General features: G+C 37.7%; 1 protein-coding gene across 1 annotated transcript in view; it reads right to left on the bottom strand.

Moving 5' to 3' along the window:
* Nucleotides 1-11,154: 11,154 nt before the first annotated feature.
* LOC132256898 (leucine-rich repeat-containing protein 24-like) overlaps nt 11,155-17,963 on the bottom strand; it is a 59,779-nt gene continuing 52,970 nt past the window's right edge. The window contains exons 4-6 of the mRNA XM_059753493.1: nt 15,894-15,986; nt 15,100-15,833; nt 11,155-15,022 (exon numbers count right to left, since the gene is read on the bottom strand). Coding sequence (XP_059609476.1) covers nt 13,706-15,022; nt 15,100-15,833; nt 15,894-15,915 — 2,073 coding nt within the window. The 5' untranslated portion in view covers nt 15,916-15,986 and the 3' untranslated portion in view covers nt 11,155-13,705. The remainder of the gene's footprint in view (nt 15,023-15,099; nt 15,834-15,893; nt 15,987-17,963) is intronic.

Here is a 17,963-nt window from a genome sequence, read left to right as displayed (position 1 = left end):
TTCATACTGGAAGATGCTGAGGATAATCGACTCCCACGAGATTCTGCGCGAATATTCGGCGAAAATTGCATAAGAAACGAAGCGAAATGATCCTCTGTGGTGATTTTTAATCTTCCTATTCGTCACTTCCGTCTATTGTTCTGGTGATGCTTTTAATATTTTAAAGATATCACAATGGCCTTTGTGGAGAACCCGAGCAACCACTTTCCACTGAACAAACCGCCATCATCAGCGAATTTGCATATACTCTTTTTTGCCGTTGAACACCATGTTCTACATTCTCGTCAGTGAGTGCGCTTCAAGGATCAGCACCAATGATGGCGGTAGAGCAGAAGAGAGTGTCACGTGGCAGATGATAAACGGGCAGGAAGAAGCTGAAAGGGTGACACACACAAACCTAAGAGGGGCACTAAGTGGAAAGTTCTTTGACGGCTTCGAGGATGTCTGCAAGAAAGTTGTGAGACCTGCTCAATACTTGACGAGACTTTTGTCTTCACTCAATGCTCTTCCATCCCCCTTTCCATTTTCAATCAATCTCCTGAGAGAAGTGTATTCAAAGCACCGTGCTCGTCACATTGAAACCACGATGTCTTCATCACACACTCGCACGCCCGCTCTTCATTTGGAAAATTGTACGCAAGTTTTCTGCTGACATGAGACACTTCACAACCAGCCACTTGTGTTTCAATCTTAATCCATACTCATAGTTCCGCTCAGCCCGACCAACTGATGACACTATGGAAAAGTGGGTGAAACTGAGCGTGGTTTCATGGAGTTTTATTACGCGTATCAATGATTATTTTGAAGAAGGTTGAAAAAGCCGTGTTTGTGCCGTAGGAATTCGAGAATTGTTAGATTAATAATGTTTCATATTTTGGTTATAAACAAACAATACTTCTCTTTAACTTTGAATTCAACTTAAAAATTGATTTTTTCTCTCAAAATCAAAGCAATCAGTTTAAGAACATACAAAAAAATATTGGAAATTTCTTTGATAACATGTTTTCATGATAAAACTGCATAAAAGAATTTCCCATTGAAATTTTAATGGGAAATTGCCTTATAACTATTCCGTTCTGTCTCCTATATGTTACTATAGGAATATTCATGTTAAATTGAATAATGAAAAAGACTTAAGTTTTCGTAGTTTACAATAATACATAGTGAAAAATTCATTATCTGATGTGATTGTCCTTCTAAATCCTCTTTATTTCATTTCACTATTCTCTGCTTGCCATTGGATTTTCGTAAAACATCGCGAGCACAGCACTTTCCTTTCATGTAAGCTTAGAAGAAAATCCTCTGCACGTGTAAAAAATCTTCTCTAGAGGGAACAAAGTCGAACAACCACTCGCTGTAATTTAAAAGCTCTCACCCCCTCTCGCCCCTTTTCCCGTCAAAGTACTCATATAACTTTAATCTCTTTCACGCGTTTCTGCTGAATTGAGGCATTTTCAATTCATTCCACTTGTCCTTTCTTCACCCGCAAAGCATTTTGGGTGGTACACTTTTCAGTGTTGGGTGGTGTTGCCACACATGCAAAACTTATTGAACTTTGTAGTTTTGCTCAAGTGTGATTTTTCATGAATTCAAGAAGTTTTTTAATGCACGATGACACCCACTTGCCTTTTGTTATATAGTAGATCTAGCTGGATTTTCCTCTTCTCATATTTATTGTCGTCGACAGTTTAGACTTAGAGCCACAGTCTTATTTATCTATTTCCGTTTTCAAACATTTAGGTTAGGAAAATGATGAAAAATATGATCTATGTATAAAGAAAATTTTCATAGGTCATGCATTACAGACTTTAAATGATTTTCTGCAATGTTTGTAATGCATTGTTTCAAGCTTATAGAGTTAATACCATTTGGGACTCTTTTAGGGATGCAAAGTGACGTTTTGCATTTACCACAATCATTTAAATACGCAGAGCTTTTAGCCAAAAATCGGATTAAATGTCAGAGATTCTCGATCATCAAATGAAACTGTTTGCATTTGGAATTTTGCAATCTCTTCTCTGTACGCGGATTCGCGGGTGTTTTTTCTGTTATTCTCTCAAAAGAGAATATATGTAATTCAGTGTATTGTTCACGGGCATTCGGCAAAAAGTGGAGAGATTTACACGTCGAATTTCGGGAGGTACAAAGATGCCCATTCCATCTATTTGCCACCAATTTTGCCGAACAAGAGTTTATTGAGAGTTTATATCAATTTACATGAACAAACAGTGTCAAATATTTGACTTTCGGCACAAAATGTTGCATATTTGGCCCATAATCAAATTATGACAGGGGTCTGACTGCTACATACATAATTCTGTTAGGATCCACCCATACAAAGGGACTTCCGTGGAAAAAAAATAAATTGTGTGTATTTTTGCTCGTGCAAATATTTCATCATTTGCAAAATGTCACACGAATGTTTCACGACCGAGAGCTTTTTCTGCGTTGTGTGAAATTTTCAACGCAAAAAGATGTTCACTTTATCCATTTTTGGTTGAACTCACACTTTTTCTGCGTTGTGCTTTATAAGGAATAAAAAGAAAAAACTCAAATAGACAATTATAAAATTATCCAATGAATTATCGAGTTAATTCCTCAGCTTATTTATCCTGAATGTCTTGTTATCTGATGCCTCGACGAGGCAGAACATAATCCTGCGGATTGAGATAATCGCATTTTACTCGTGAAACACCGGATAAATTGAAAGGGAGCCCAGCTTTGCGAAGAGGTGTCTTGTTGGCTCTCAAAATCACAAATTCCCGCTTGACGAGGGATATCGGATAAAGGTCTAAAAATCAATAGAGAGATGGTAAATTGACACGCTTCTTGCGCGCATATTTCATTCTCTGTCCGCCGGAAGAGAGCGCGATAAGAAAAATTGAGTCAATTCCAGCATGAAATCATCATTGATTTATTTGCTGTGTTCTTTCGTTTGTAATTAAGCCAAATCACTTTACTGAATGGAAAGGACGACAAAAGGCGGGGGTTCAACTTACAAAACCCAAATAGAGTGGCAATCACATGGGTGTGCGTGGGAATCCCATTCATTTTCACTCGTGATTGAAGGACAAGAAAATTTTCTTCTCCCCAAACTTCCCGGCGGCTAATTTAGCGAAAGATAAGCTAAAAGAGAGGGCAAAAGAGAATTTCTATGTTCTGATAAATCCAATTTCTCTTATGTACACAGAATTCGAAAATGCCCTTGAAATTAGAAAGTTTGTTGTCAGTTCCATCACCTATTATCATATCTGTAAAAGCAAAAATGAATATAATAAATCAATAAAAATTAGGGAATTGTAATTGTAAGCTATGATCATTGGTAGAATAGCATTTCATTGTTAAATTTCTGCATCCTTTCAACATATTGGAAATCAACTCTTCTGTTAGTTTTCATTCTTTGCACTCAGCAAGGCTTTCAATCTTTAATTATTTTAAAAGTAACAAATTCATTAAACGAGTTTTTTGAATTTTCTGAATATACTTCACCGGATTTCTTCTTATAATATTTTCAAATGTGGTTTCACTTTAAACCACTATTTTCCTCATCTCTCCTTGTTATTGGCAACCATCACCACAATATTTGTTTGTTTATTCCACTATTTTCCCTTCATTCTAGGATTTTTTCCATCCCACATTTTCATATCGAATTTCTCCGAGTCGAAGTTTAACATGGCAATGAAGAACTTTCATCACAAATTTATATGTTTTGCAATTTCATGCGAGTAGAAAGTTTCATCACGAGGCAACTTTTAGGAAAAATGCACCAAAATCTTTATATACACACAGAGAGCATGTTGAAGATACGTTGAAACTCGCTCGCAAGTATAATATTTTTTGGCAATGGACTTTTTAATGGATAACCGTTGATTCATGTTTCTCATGTGAGAGTTATTGAAAATTGCATTTGCAATTTGTGAAGTTTTTAACGCAAAACCTTACCTAGAAAATTCAATCAACTTATGCGCCGTGTAATTTGCAAAATTCATGCTTGTTTTACAATTTAAGGAGCTTATTTCTAGTAGTAGCTTCATATTTGAGCCTACTTCTGTCATGACTCTAGATGTGCAATAACAGGATAAAATGTTGACACACTTTTCCCACTCGGATTGGCTGAATCTCGCTTGTCATAGCGTTTGAATGTTTGGAAAAATTCTCTTGTCTATCACGCTTCTTTCACGTCAAGAGTCTTCACTTGTGCATACATGAAAATCTCTCATGGGCGGAAAACTGGAGTTTATACGGATGAATAATGCTCTGTGCCAAGTGCAAGAACACAGATTATATAGCAATGCTGTCATGCTCCATATACCATTTTGTTATAGCAAAATGTGTGTGTGTGTTTTTTTTTAATTTTCAAAATCACTCAATGGACATTCTTGCGTGTGGCTCTTGACTTACAAACTTAAGGATATATCAATCCTAAAATCCATAATCTAAACATTTTTTTCAATATTCCTTTTTTACACTGTTTCACTACAAATGACATCTTTCTGTGGACTGTCCAACGTTGATTCCACAAACTGAAACAAAAAGTATATTTGACGTGTTGCAGACTTTGTTCAATGTAACAAATTACATTTAATGTCACAGTAAATTTCCCGTGAGGTGTGTTTTTACTGTGACTTTTTACCTTCGTTGACGTTTAACCTATTTTGTCTTTTTACTCACACAATACATGCGACATGAATTTTCCTGTTATTCTTGTATTTGCGAGTTAGAAATAATTAACTGAATTCTATGGAGAAGTGCTACGTAAAATGAATTCAATGATAAAGATTTTAATTCTTTTAATACTGCATCATATAAGGTTGTTGAATAATTCCTTCACATAAAAAAAAACCCCAAAGTACTCAGAAACACCCTATATAGGATGCTTAAGAGTGTTTTTATACACATTAAATCATAGAGATATGAATAAATTTGATGAGCTTTTTCCCTATTCAATCCCATATTTTTTGCAGAGCAACTGGTTTTAGTTGTAAAGTATTTTAATAAGCACAACATATGCAGTTCAGATTAAATTAAATATTTGAATATGCAGCGAAAGAGCAAAGATACTGTGAAAGTTTCAGATAGAAATATTTTTTTCCGACATAAGCTGGAAGTGAGGAGGAAGATTTAATTTTTGCCCTCGTGCCATTTATGCTCAGTAATTTTGTGCATATTTCGTCATTGGGGGGATTCTTAATTAATTAATTCCATTTATTAGATTCAACAAAATGAGGCATTACCGCTGCGGGGAGGATTTTCGCCATTGAATTCACACCAAAAATGCCAAGTGAATGCGAAAGTGTGTGGAAAAGTGAAATGATAAGTCCTTATCATGAATCTGTAGGTTTTCGCCTCGTGGTTTGATATCATAGGATACAAAGATGTCAAAGACACACTGGATGTCAAATATGAAAATCTCTGTAAAGCAAACCCACAGTCTAATTATATAAATTAGATGTCTTTTATGCTGTGTTGCCATTCATATAGAAAATATAGACACGCTGACGACAAAGTGAATGATGGTTTATAATAAATTTCAATTACGCACACGCTTCAGCTCTCCAAAATCTAATATAAAGTCACATGTAGCAAAGCTTTCGAGGTGTTTTGTGATCATATTCCTGATTTTGTCAAACAAACGGGTATGCATTCAGTGAATATTCATAAAAACGATCTAAAGCAAACCGTAAAATCTCTTTTACATCTTTTCCAATAAAAAATTCACCCAGCGAAGAAAGTCAATTACTCACTCGAAGCTTCCAGATCACGACATTATTCTCAATAAATACGACAAAAATGTGGCAAAATTTATCGAATTGAAAAATGTTATTTGTTCTGTAGAGGTAACGTTATGAAAATTCGCGAAAAAGTCAATCAATTACTTCTGACAAGTTCAAGTTAATCGCTACGCTGGACCAATAGAAGGAACAACTAATTCTTGTATTGTTTTTCTAAGAGTATTCTTGGTTTTACAGATAACCAGTACAAAGGGGAGTAATTATATTATCTGACAAAAGAAAATTTCTTTGATTTTTTTTCGCCTGACATGACTTATTGGAAAAAGAATATTTTTCACTATATAATCTTAATTTCTATACTTGAATAGGTTATCAAGAATGCTTTTAGTCGCTGTCAGAGTTAATTTGTCTGTCTCATAATAAATATATTACTCTACTACGCCCCTGATTTACAGACACAGATCTTGCCACCGCTATACATATGTACACTTGCCACACTTCGTTGTTTCACTCATAGCGAAGAATGAGGCAGAAACCCAAGAATTGATATCATTAGATTCTCTGCGGAGCAGAATGTTATTCACTTAAATATTTACAGTTCACACACGTGTAGCTTTTTCGAGCTTTTCCCCTAGTCCATGCAGGAGCAAAAAGCACATAAAGTTAGACCCTCGCGTGGCATTATAATAAAATTTGGTTGCGAAATCACTGCGTGATGCCTTCAAACATTTAAACCATTTCATTGTTACTCAATTCAATGAGCGTGAGGGGGAGTTGAAGAAGCGGCGCTTCAATGGCAGAACGAGAAAAAAAGCTTCGCTCATATGTTGCGTAGCTGCAAAACAGAGCCGGAAAAGTTGATGTTGAATATGTGAGAGACAAATACAAAAAGTAGTACAAAATAAATATTTAAGCTGAATATTTATTCGAATTGTGATTCATGTGTGGATGGGTATTGTGGAGTATATGAATGAACAAGAGGATGGTTAGGGGGAGGGTGGCAAAAAGCTCCGCGTGAATTCTGTAACATTGTTGGAAAATGATTTTTGATGTAAAAAGTTAAAAGCTCTGTGAGAATTTCAAGTTGCCTCATTGTGGGCTCGGGCGATATTTTATTCACAATCCAAGGGCTTCCTCACTCTCTTCTTGTGCCAATTCCCAAACATCACCCAGTTAAGATTTATGTAAACTAAATTTTGCTGTATTTGCCATTTCCTCCAAAGCTCAAGGCAGAGGCAGGAAAAAGAAAGGACTGAATGTGAAAGATGGGGAGTCTTTTGTCGTGTTATGAGTTGCATGGCAACGGCAAAAAGAAATCTTCTTGCATGCTAAATGTGTCAATGAAAGTGGGAAATATCTGAATTATTCGTTATATTCTCCTTAAAACCGATAATATCTCTTGATAGGCTTTAATCCACTCCTATTTTACAGAAGCTTTAATATAGGTAAATTCTCTTACAATTTCCAGAGTTTTCTTGATGTGCAATGAAAGAGCATGAAAGGCATTCTGCTTTGAAAACACTTACATGGATATTAAGATAAAATTAAATAATAAAATCGCTACTTCACAGTTGGATTCAATATTTTATTCTATTCCTACTTACGCATGGAAGGATCAAACACCAAGCGAGCGACGAACTGCCGAGTTGTGGTTCTAAACCATGCGGGCTTTCTATTGATTTTCACACTTGGGTGGGAGTGAGGTGCTACATCTGTTCTTGATTAGATTTGAATTTCTTTCACAAATATCTCTGCATCTGACCTATAGTCCACGTTGAGTCCGATATAGTTTAGCGTGTAATTCAATTTAGGATCTCTGAAGATGGGTTAGACGCTCGTCAAAGGAAAAATTATTATGCTTTCCTCTCTTTGCAGATGCCTTAAGTGAATTCTATGACGCTGGATGTGCACTTTGGTCTTGACATTTTACTTCTCTTGTGCTCTTTTATGATATTATGTGATATGTTATATGTTTTCCAAAAGTAAGGACCCTTATTTAATTTGGAGCCATTTTAGAATGTTAATGTTGTAGAAAATTGTGAATCTGACAAGAATCTACAAACTTCAAAAATCCACTTGGCGTATTTCACTCATGTATGTCGTTCTGACAGACTTGCATTGAAATTTAATGGAATTTTGAAGTTGAGTGTGAGATCTCGAAAAAGGTTTTATGAAGTTTAACTTTCAATCTGAAAATAGAACTGTAAAGACAAGAGTAAAGAAATAATTTGCAATTGCCTAGAAAGAGACGGCTCAATTTATATAGCGAAGTTTGCCGGAAAGAAGATATTGCCAGGGTTATTTTTACATTGGTTGTCCGTGGCAATACGTCCAAATAAAGAGCTTTCGCTGTGAATTGATGATGGTCACACTTAGGGGTATTCTGGGGGAAAATCGGAGGAGTGCACTTACAAATGGCTAGCAATAAAGATTGGAGAGATGCACAATTTGGCGTAAAGCTCAATTAATTTTTTATACATTTACTTCAGGAAATTTTCTAAAGTGCTCTTGTATTGTGAAGATTTTCAAGTGGAGCCTTGCGACATGGTCGTCAAAGGATTCATCTAGTGGTGCGATTGAGGAAATCCTGCGAGTGAAAATTTTATCGATAAAATTTTAGCCGGGAGGGCAAATTTAGGCCAGAACGTCGAAGCGATCTCATGTATGGTGTCTGGCTCTTGTGCAATGTATAAAATATCATGGAATGAATTACGACGAATGGTGCCACTATCGGACAATGATATATGAATGCGGAACTGGCATTTTGCACTTCACCATACCACAAGCAAATATTATCGCCTCCTGTCCATTCGGGGCCTCTCTTTTCTGCCTCCAGGACGCACAAAATTGCTCTCTCGCCCCATCGATGGATACACAAAATATTTCCACCGGCCATTCGTGGGTGGCGCCCCAAGAATTTCTCATGTGGTCATTCTTGGCCCGGAGCGCAATTCTCGTGGCCACTCATTTATATTTCGCCTCTCACATCCTTAATGGGACATCATCCGTGGGGGTTATTAATCAGACGCCACAATTAGGGTCACCCTCTCCGCCTGCAACACACCCCTTTCATGCCGGCCACTCATCCTTGCCACACAGAACTGTCGACGATTTATACTCACATTCCACATGGCAAAATGTGAATATATTTCAACAAATCGCCCAGAGCGATTTATTTTCATTGATCAATATACTTTGCTGTCCTCATGAAAAATCATGATATGGTAGCTCTCCTTCGTCGACCCAATGAAACGATGTATTTTTGTAGCGCTTGATGTAACGATGAAATTTTAACAATCTCCTCAAGCTATTACACTACACAGTTTGGGTTATATTTGCCTGGAAATTGGTTATAGCTTTGAAGTTCTATTCCTAAACTCTCTTATAAAAATCATTTTTGTTATTATGATATGTAAATTTAATAAATTTCTCTACTCTATGAATTTGGAGCAAACCATGTGCTCTAAAATGAAAACAATCATAAAACAAATCAGGACGTGTTGAAAAGTTTGGAAATATTTTTCACATGTTGAAAATAAATTTTCATATAGCTTTTTCGCCAGGAAAATATATGTATGTATGTATATTGCAATTGTACTGAATAGGGAACAAAAGTTAAAACAATTCCGGGATATTATTGGAAAATGTTGTCTTTGTGTGGCGACACAAAGAAAATGCAGAGCATTTTGTGTTGAAAATTCATAAATATGTCATGGAATGGTAAATCAGGGAAAAAGTTGAGTCTGTGGCATGAGGAAATGTGAAGAAAGGACGAAATCATTGTAAAAGAGTGAGAAGGCAAAATGACAGAATTTTATTTCATATTTTTGTTATAGGGTTTGTTTTCCACGAAGATTTCTTTTTCTCATGACAAAGAGTTGAACATTTCTTCACTTGTCATCACTGTAAAAGAGCAACGCGGTATTTAGGGGGGTAAAGAAAAAGAAAGAGACAGACTGAAAAAAAACTCTTGTACATAATATGATCTTGCAGTAAATTTGCAATTTTTCAATTCACCGTCATTTAAAATCCGTATTATATTTCCCTAATGAACAGTAGTTGAAAATGCAGTAGAAAATAATTATTTTTCATATTTCTTGTCCATCATAAAATGTGATTAAAATACAAGAGTGTGGGTAAATTAATCTTAATCAGCGGGGAAAAAACACGTGTTTTCCAAAGATGTTTCTTAGTCAATAGAAAAGTATTCCATAATTCTAGATTTGGAGTTATAATTAATGTCTTCTCGTGTGGAAGAATCTGATAAAATCATCTTTATTATAGAAACTAAGTGAAAATCACAGCATGGTAAACGTTTCAAAAACATTTCAACAATTGTGGAAAACGTTTGATGACAGGCTTAAAAATGATTTTACATTTTTGGGACAAGGGTTATTAATACTTTCAAATGATTTATACGTGGAATTTTGATAAAATATTACCTAAAAATGATGACAAAGTTGTAAAATAAAATCATAAATTTATACCTGGCTTTTTGGTCGTCTGCCTTGCATACGCCAACGTTTTGCCATTTAATTCTCATCCTTGTGCCCACCCAACGATAGTCACCCACCGGATAAAATATCACATAGCGTTTGTCGCACAGGAAAGTCCATTGATTGGAGCAGAGTTTTGAGTTGCATAGATTGAAGAATCAAATCAATTAGGAATTTATTTTTTATCTTTGGAAAAATTGAGAGCAGGGTGTGAATTGTATAGAATTTTTTACTCGAATTTTTATTAAAGAATGGGATTCTTTAATTTTGCACCTATTTAATAGAGTTGAGAAATATAAAGTCTGCATTTGAATTGTTTCTTTGCTTTTCACTTTCTTGCAACTCAATTGTTTCTCATAGAAATAATTGTAAGTGAGAGAAATAATAACTGCGGGTGGCACAACACCTGTAATGAATGAATATGCAGTAATTTGAAGACACTTTTGTAAACTGCAAAAGCTCCTATAGAGCTGGACAATAGTCCGCTCGGTCCGCTCTATGTGTGAACACGCAAAATCGTCTAAAATCTGATTTCAGTATATTGTGATTCAGGTCAGTACGGCTCTGAAAATAGGTTGTAATTTATAAATGATGAAACAAGACCGGAGTTATAGCAGTTCACAATTTTAATTTTGAATAATTTTGAAGACTTTCAAACTTTAGTCCTATTTTTCCGATCAAGTTTGTGCTGACTGGAAAGTTCTGGCAATACTATAATTTTGTCCAACAACAGCTTTTCTAACTGAGTCGCCTTTGTATGTCAATAATAAAATTTTGAAAGTTCATAAGACTTCATATTTCAAAAACACTTTTGGAATCCACCAGGTAACTTACTATCAAAAATGCATGAACGTTTCTTTTCTAAAGAGTTTTCTTCAATAAAACACCAAAAACATTTTTTAATAAATATTTTACTTAAATTTCTTTTCATTTATCCATCTTGTCGTCCATTTTTTGTATGTTCTCTCGCACTACGCGAGAAAATTCTGGGGAATTATTGTATAATATATTGTGTATAGCTCAACATTGATATATTTTAGATTTTCTTCATCTTTTTTTTCTTACATCTCTTTTCACCAATAAATCCACTTGTTTACTCCGCCTGTGCCACTTTTCTTTATTTCTCTCACTACACTTCATCTGCGGGTTTCATATGACTTTTTATTCGTACCTATTTTTGATTACTTTTTTTCCTTTCGTCGTTTGAGGGTGTGTTCATCTGTGTTTTTGTTCAATTGAAGAGAGAGAAAGAGAGCAAAAGATGATTTGCAAAATCTGCCATTTCTATATCGAAATGACATTTTATGATTCTTCTTTCTCGGAAAGATATGTGCTTTGGTTATTTCTATAGAACTGAATATGGTTGCCGGCGGAGAAAATATTGTTTCGATGCCAAAATTTCTGAATTATTATAATAATAACATTGTGTTTGCTCAATTCTTTTATTCTCTATCAGTATTGCTATGGGACTTTACTACAGAGGAAAGAACAAATAAAAATCAGTGAGTGGCGAAATGGTCCCACGCTGAATGAATTTGCCAATTTAAATTACTCACTGGTGCTTTATTGGTATATATCAAATTTTTCAACTGTCTATTTTAATTTCAACCATGTATGCATTTTGTTCTCTGATTCCCTCAATTCTCTCTCATTCGCCCAGTTTGTTCGCACAAGTTTTTAATGATGAAAAAATTCATATAGCTGATTTTATCTGTATCTTTTTTTTTGACTATTTTAGATAGTGTTTTGTAATTATGAGGGATGCATAATAAAAGTTCTCTTGTATAATTACAATACTTTCCTTTGACTATATCCACATTTTTATAATAATTATTATTATTCTCTTTTTTCTGTTTTACTCATAAATGCGAAGAGAGCAGGAGATATTTACAAATGAAAGACTAATTAAATGTAGAATTTTCACTCTTTTTTGCCTCTATGTTTTCACTTTGTTGAACTATATAATGTTAAATCTGCATTTCATACAGCAATTTTTGCTTTATCCTCTAAAAAGTTACTGCTTTTTTTTACTCACATAAACATTCTATCAATTTTTCAATGAAAATGTCGTCTTCTTTCATGTTGTCAGAAAAGTTCACATTTTTTCTCAATCTTCTCCTCGTCTTTCAGCTTTCATCTATTTATAGTAAAATACAATGTTTACTCGTATAATTCCATTAAAGGGCGAAGGGCGCAAAAGAGTGATTTTTTACACTGGTAATTCCATACTTTCTCCTCTTAAAAGCTAGACTAATGCACTTCAAAATGGAAAATTCTCTCTCTTTTTCTGTATCTTCAATTATTCTCTGTGTGTTTTCCATCCGCTGATTGGGGATTTCTTTTTGCCACACAAAAATCTTCCTTTTCCACAGTCAAAATTAATTTTCTCATTGTTAATGGTATCGACCGAAAAAAGGAAAAAGAAAAGAATTACAATTTTATATTTAGAGATGACAGAATTTCATCGTTTATGGAAAATTTTTCCACTCAAGGAAGATAATCTCAAAGATAATAAACTTTTCACACACACTTATACTTTTATACATGTTCCGTCATAGCTTTCATTTGCTCAAACTATACGGATATTACACTAATCAGTTTAATTCTTCTTCATCCACTTTCTGAAATCATATTGTTCTTCAGTTCTCACACGCAATTCTTTCTTTCAGCACTTTCTACACTTGCTTTTCTGGCAATAATGTGGTCGCAGGAAGGACAGAAATACAAGGCGAACTTGACGAGGATCAATGGCGAGTATTTCCGAATAAAAATTACTTTTAATATTAAGGAAACGTGACTTAAATAAGTGTACTCAGAGGAAAGATATTGGGCAAAATACGTTAAAAAAAGAGCCATAGTAATGGCCAAAAAGAATTATAGAATACTTTTGCTTCAATATGAGGCAAAAGATAAATAAAATTTTACGTTTCTGATGGTATGTTGATATAGGGTGTGAAGCATGTTTGTGACTTTTTTTTAATGAATTTCGTGTTTTTTTTACTACTTAAAAGACACAGTTTTTCTGTGCATAAAATTGTAGTTTGAGTGTCACAATCGACCCTTTATACTGATTGGTTTTAAAACGTTTTAAAGAATTGATAAGAATGTATGTATTGTTTATTATCATAATTTAAAGATATTTTAACGATTCAAGAAATACCCGCTTTCTCACTATATACGGAAAACATCGAATAATTAGCAAAATATCCGGTTGGAAATATCATAACTTGAATCTTAGAAATAATTAAAAAAAAAGCTACTTTCAATTAAAATAATTTATATACGTGGACTAAGCGATACAAATTATAAATTTCAAAGTTAGTCACAAAGCATGGAAAACTCTCTGAGTGTAAGGGTTAAGAGTAGTCAGAAGAACCCATAAAAGCGCGACAGTATCTGATGGACCACAGGGCGGATTGGTACCTTTCCGGAAACATTAGGGAGCGCCTGAACCACCGGTGGGCGCGTAAGTGGAAGCTACAGGGAGACAAAGTCACTTCCCACCATCGCACTTGTGACGGGCGGCAGAGGCGGTGTTGGAATTTCCTTCAGTGCCTCCTCCTTGGCGGCCGCTGCGAACATCTCACGCTCCAGATTCTCCTCGTCAGGCAGGGAGAGCGTGGAGTTGCCACTGGCTGTAATCCGTCGTCCCATATTGTCGTACTTTGGGCAGAAGAAGCTCTCGCTGCACTTCATGGCCGTCTCGTCGAGTTGGGTCGGCACGAAGGAAGTCTCTTGGCCAGGATGGCGTCGACAACTGGCGCCTGGGCAGTGATCACCCACACAGACGTAGTTGTTCTCCAGATTGTGGTAGTTCACCACATCGTCCTCGTGAATTGTGGGCACATCGCTCTTCGCTACCAAGCTCGTGGTCCCCGGTACGTGATGATGGCGACTGTGGCGCGGAAGTGTGGCGTAAGCCGAGGAGACGCTCATGGGGATCATCTTCCCCTTCACGCGGTTGGGAATGTTTAGGAGGTCTGGGTACATGTCAGGATTGTCTAGAGTTTCCGGCGCCACAGACACGGAGATGAAGATGTTCCCGTACGCAGGATTGGGCAGGACGCTAGAACAGAATTCGGGAGGAGGTGGGAAAACGCCCACGTTGAGCGGGAACTCCTCATTCCTGGAGATGTTCTCGATGGTGATCTGTACAGGCTCGAGAGCTATCACGGACTCACTTGTCTTGTTTGTGGACGGCGTATTGGCCATTTCGCAGCTATCCTGACGTTCATTTGTCGTTATACTGAGATCCAGGAGCTTCTTCTCCTGATCGTTGAAGCTCACGCTGCCTTTGATGTTCTTTTTGCGAGAACGCCGTCGCATGGCTTTCCGGCACACGCATGCCGCCACCGAGATCAATATCAGCGTGAATACCGTTCCAAAAGTTCCCAGTATGAGTCCGAAGTACCAGAACGTCTCTGGGGTCTTCACTATAACGCCGCGCGCCACTTCTTGCAGGAACAGCGTGGCATTCCGGCTGGTGAAGCCCACAATGTTCCGTGCGGAGCACGTGTACACTCCCGAATCGTAATTGGTCACATTAAAGATAGTGAGATTGCTCCAGGCCTGCTGATCCCACACCTCACCACTGCTCTCTGGTCCACTGCCCTCGAGAGTGTACAACATGCTGTCGCTGTCGAGTATCTTGCCATTAAAGTCCCACGTGATCTCGGGCTTCGGGTCGCCCGTGACGAGACAGTGGTAGGACACATTGCTGCCGATGTCCTCACTGAGGAGACCATCGCTGAAGAGATCCACACGAGGAGCACACCCAAATTGATTCTCAGCCACCTGCAAAAATTTAGGAGAAGTGCAAATAGCGTTGATTGGGAAAACCTCTTCCCTGAGTTTTGATCAAATCCACTGACCTGTTCCCATACGTGGCCTGTGAAGGAAAAGGGTCGCTTGCAGATAAGACTACTGCCATGTGGATAGCTTTGCAGATACCAATTGCGGAAATTTCGCAGCTTGCAATCGCAATTCCAAGGATTCTCATCCAGAGTGAGAGTTTTCAGGTTCTGCATGTGGACAAACACATCGGCGGGCAGAGTTTCTAGCAGATTGTTCTTTAGATTGAGGAACTCCACCAGAGCCACATTCTTGAAGGCGGTTGACGCCACAAAATCCACCCTGCAGTCATGTAAATCGAGGCTCCTGAGATGTGGCAATGGTGGAAACTGATTCGCCACGAGTCGCCTTAGAGGATTCCCGCACAGATACAGCAACCGAAGGCGCTCATTGCCGGCGAAAGTTTCGCGCTCAAGTGACTCAATCTCATTCCCACTCAAATCAATCTCCACGAGAATCTTGAGGTTACGGAACGCGTCTCGGTGCAGATGCCGTACATGCGATGACTTCACGTAAATCCGCTGCAGATTGATCAGGCCGCGGGACATGAACTCATCCCGATTGAGATTGCTAATGTCATTATCGTTGAGTGCCAATACTTGGACTTCTGTGCTCAGCTGCGTTGGAATGCTCGTGAGCTCGAGTGCATTGCATTGCGCCGACTTCTTCCCATTGATCCATTTGCAAATGCACTTTGGCGGGCAACTCGACGTCCAATCGTCACAAAAGCACTGTGTCACCAGCACGAGAAGAACTGTGAGAAGCCAATCAATTCTGAAAATCAATTCACTCAATGCGAATTTCAATAACTCACCTGCTAAGTAGTAGATGTCCATTTTTCAATTCAATCATCTTCCCCCATTCTCCGCATTGGACGAAGTTTCACCCAAAAGACGTCCGCACGTTTCTATAATTAAAAGAGAGAGAGAGAAAGAGAGAGGTTGGTTAGACACCTTTCGGGGAAAAGACACCCTCTAAGTCTAAATAAGTACCCTCATTTTCACTCTGTGAGCAATCGTGATGAACGCAGAGGTCGTAACTCTTCCGACTCATCGATAAATTAAATGCGAACGGAGGAAAGAAAGACCAACCCATGAGATAAAATAAAGCCATTTGGTGGGCACTTGCACGTCCTCCAGAAGAGCAAAACGCTTAGAAATAGTCCTCCATGAGTTTACGCAGAGATCTCGTCCGAAATGCGAGCCTCAGTGGGCAAGATATTAATTTCTGGAGTCACGAAATCACGACATTGTTGATACGTGACGAAATACAAATAGGGAAAACAAAGAGCGGTTATATTTCCTGTTCTTTTCTTTAAATTTTGTGAGCAAGGCAAATACAACATGCTGAAGAAACTTGTTTTTTTTTAGATGAAATTCAAGCTGTGCTCCTTGGTGTCAAAGATTAATTTAATCACTGAGTAGTGATGTTCATAGTTAATTATTGCAGATTATATTTTATGAATATTTGTGATATTTGTACTCTTATGAACGCTTAGACGTTTAGTTGTTACGTAATTGCTCCAAATATTCACTCTGTCACTTCTTTTCTACCCCAAGTGCGAAAAATAATAGAAGACCGCACGAGAGTACCACCTTATACAAGGTTTGGGGCCACGATTCGGCAGTTTGTCGCTCGCTCAGACTTTGATCCTTCCATGTGTAAGGACAGTAGGCCGAGAGTCAAGGAAGAGGCAAGACATGCTCTTCTCCTGAGCCCAGCGAGTGTATGATTAAAGAGTCCCTTTAAATGCTTCTACATTGTCCAGAATTTGTGCTCACATTTTCTCAAAATTTATCCTTAGTTTGATATTGCACACCACAAAATTTACAGCCCTAGAAGAATATTTTGTGGTATACTGAGGTTATTTCTGAGAAGCAACTAAGTTGGGATAATGTATCATTTGCTTGGGAGCCAGAAATCTTCTCTCGCTTACACGATGTACTTGAAAGCAGAACTCCAGTTCGTCACCTCACCTTTTCCGCTAAAAGGTGAGTGCGATGCCCTTGGGTCTTATTCGTGTCAAATTTCCGGAACATACATGTCAAGCTGCTGAGCAGAGTATCATAGTGGATTTTGCTAGCGTATGTGTGTGTGTCAATCGAGTAATTCGCTGAGGGAAAGACCACACTGTCGCTGAAAGAGGTGAAAAGCCCTCTGATATGCCATTTACCTCGGGATTTTCTCTTCCATCGTTGACACTAGCGGGAGAGAGAGAGAGTTGAAAGCCGAAGAGGTTGAGGAGTAGAGCAGTGCTTTCAGATTAAAAGAGGATTCATGAAAAATAGACCTGAAGACGGGGCGAATATGGATTTTCATCGTGAGGCGGTGTCGAGAAAAACACCCCACGAATGAGAAATTTTCTTCACTTGACGCGCCTCGTATGGAAAAACACTCGGTGGAAAGCTTGTAAACTTTTATACCCATGAATGTTTCTATGTCAACATTTTATTCTTCCCCACAGAGGGTAAAAAATCTTTTGGGATTTTCCACACACAGACACACATATTTCCAGCCCACCTTCTCAGTCAAGAGTTGAAGGTGGGGTTGCACATAAGGAAAATTCCATACTTTGCAAGTTTCGTAATGAAAATCATGGGAAGAATGCCGGATATTGAGACATTCTAGGCGAAAAATCGCGTCCTCACACGGAACAGAGACACACAACCTCACAGCCCAGGATGAAATACTGCACATATTTTTATTAAAGGGACACCCCTCGTATGTCACGCACATGTGTTGCAAGCCCCCAAAACTGCTCCCCAAACAACACTATTAGATGGGAATTTTCTTTTTGCTGATTCGTGACCCAGACTCTGGGATGTTTGCAGGCGACTCACTGTCTCGTCCACTCTCCTCGGCTGTAATATATCGGAAGCATAAT

The sequence above is a fragment of the Phlebotomus argentipes genome, unplaced genomic scaffold, assembly GCF_947086385.1.
Source record: "Phlebotomus argentipes unplaced genomic scaffold, Phlebotomus argentipes genome assembly contig_33, whole genome shotgun sequence".
NCBI classification, from domain to species: Eukaryota; Metazoa; Arthropoda; class Insecta; order Diptera; family Psychodidae; genus Phlebotomus; species Phlebotomus argentipes.
The sequence above is the reverse complement of the archived record's forward strand: the minus strand, read 5'-3'. Positions and strand labels throughout refer to the sequence as shown.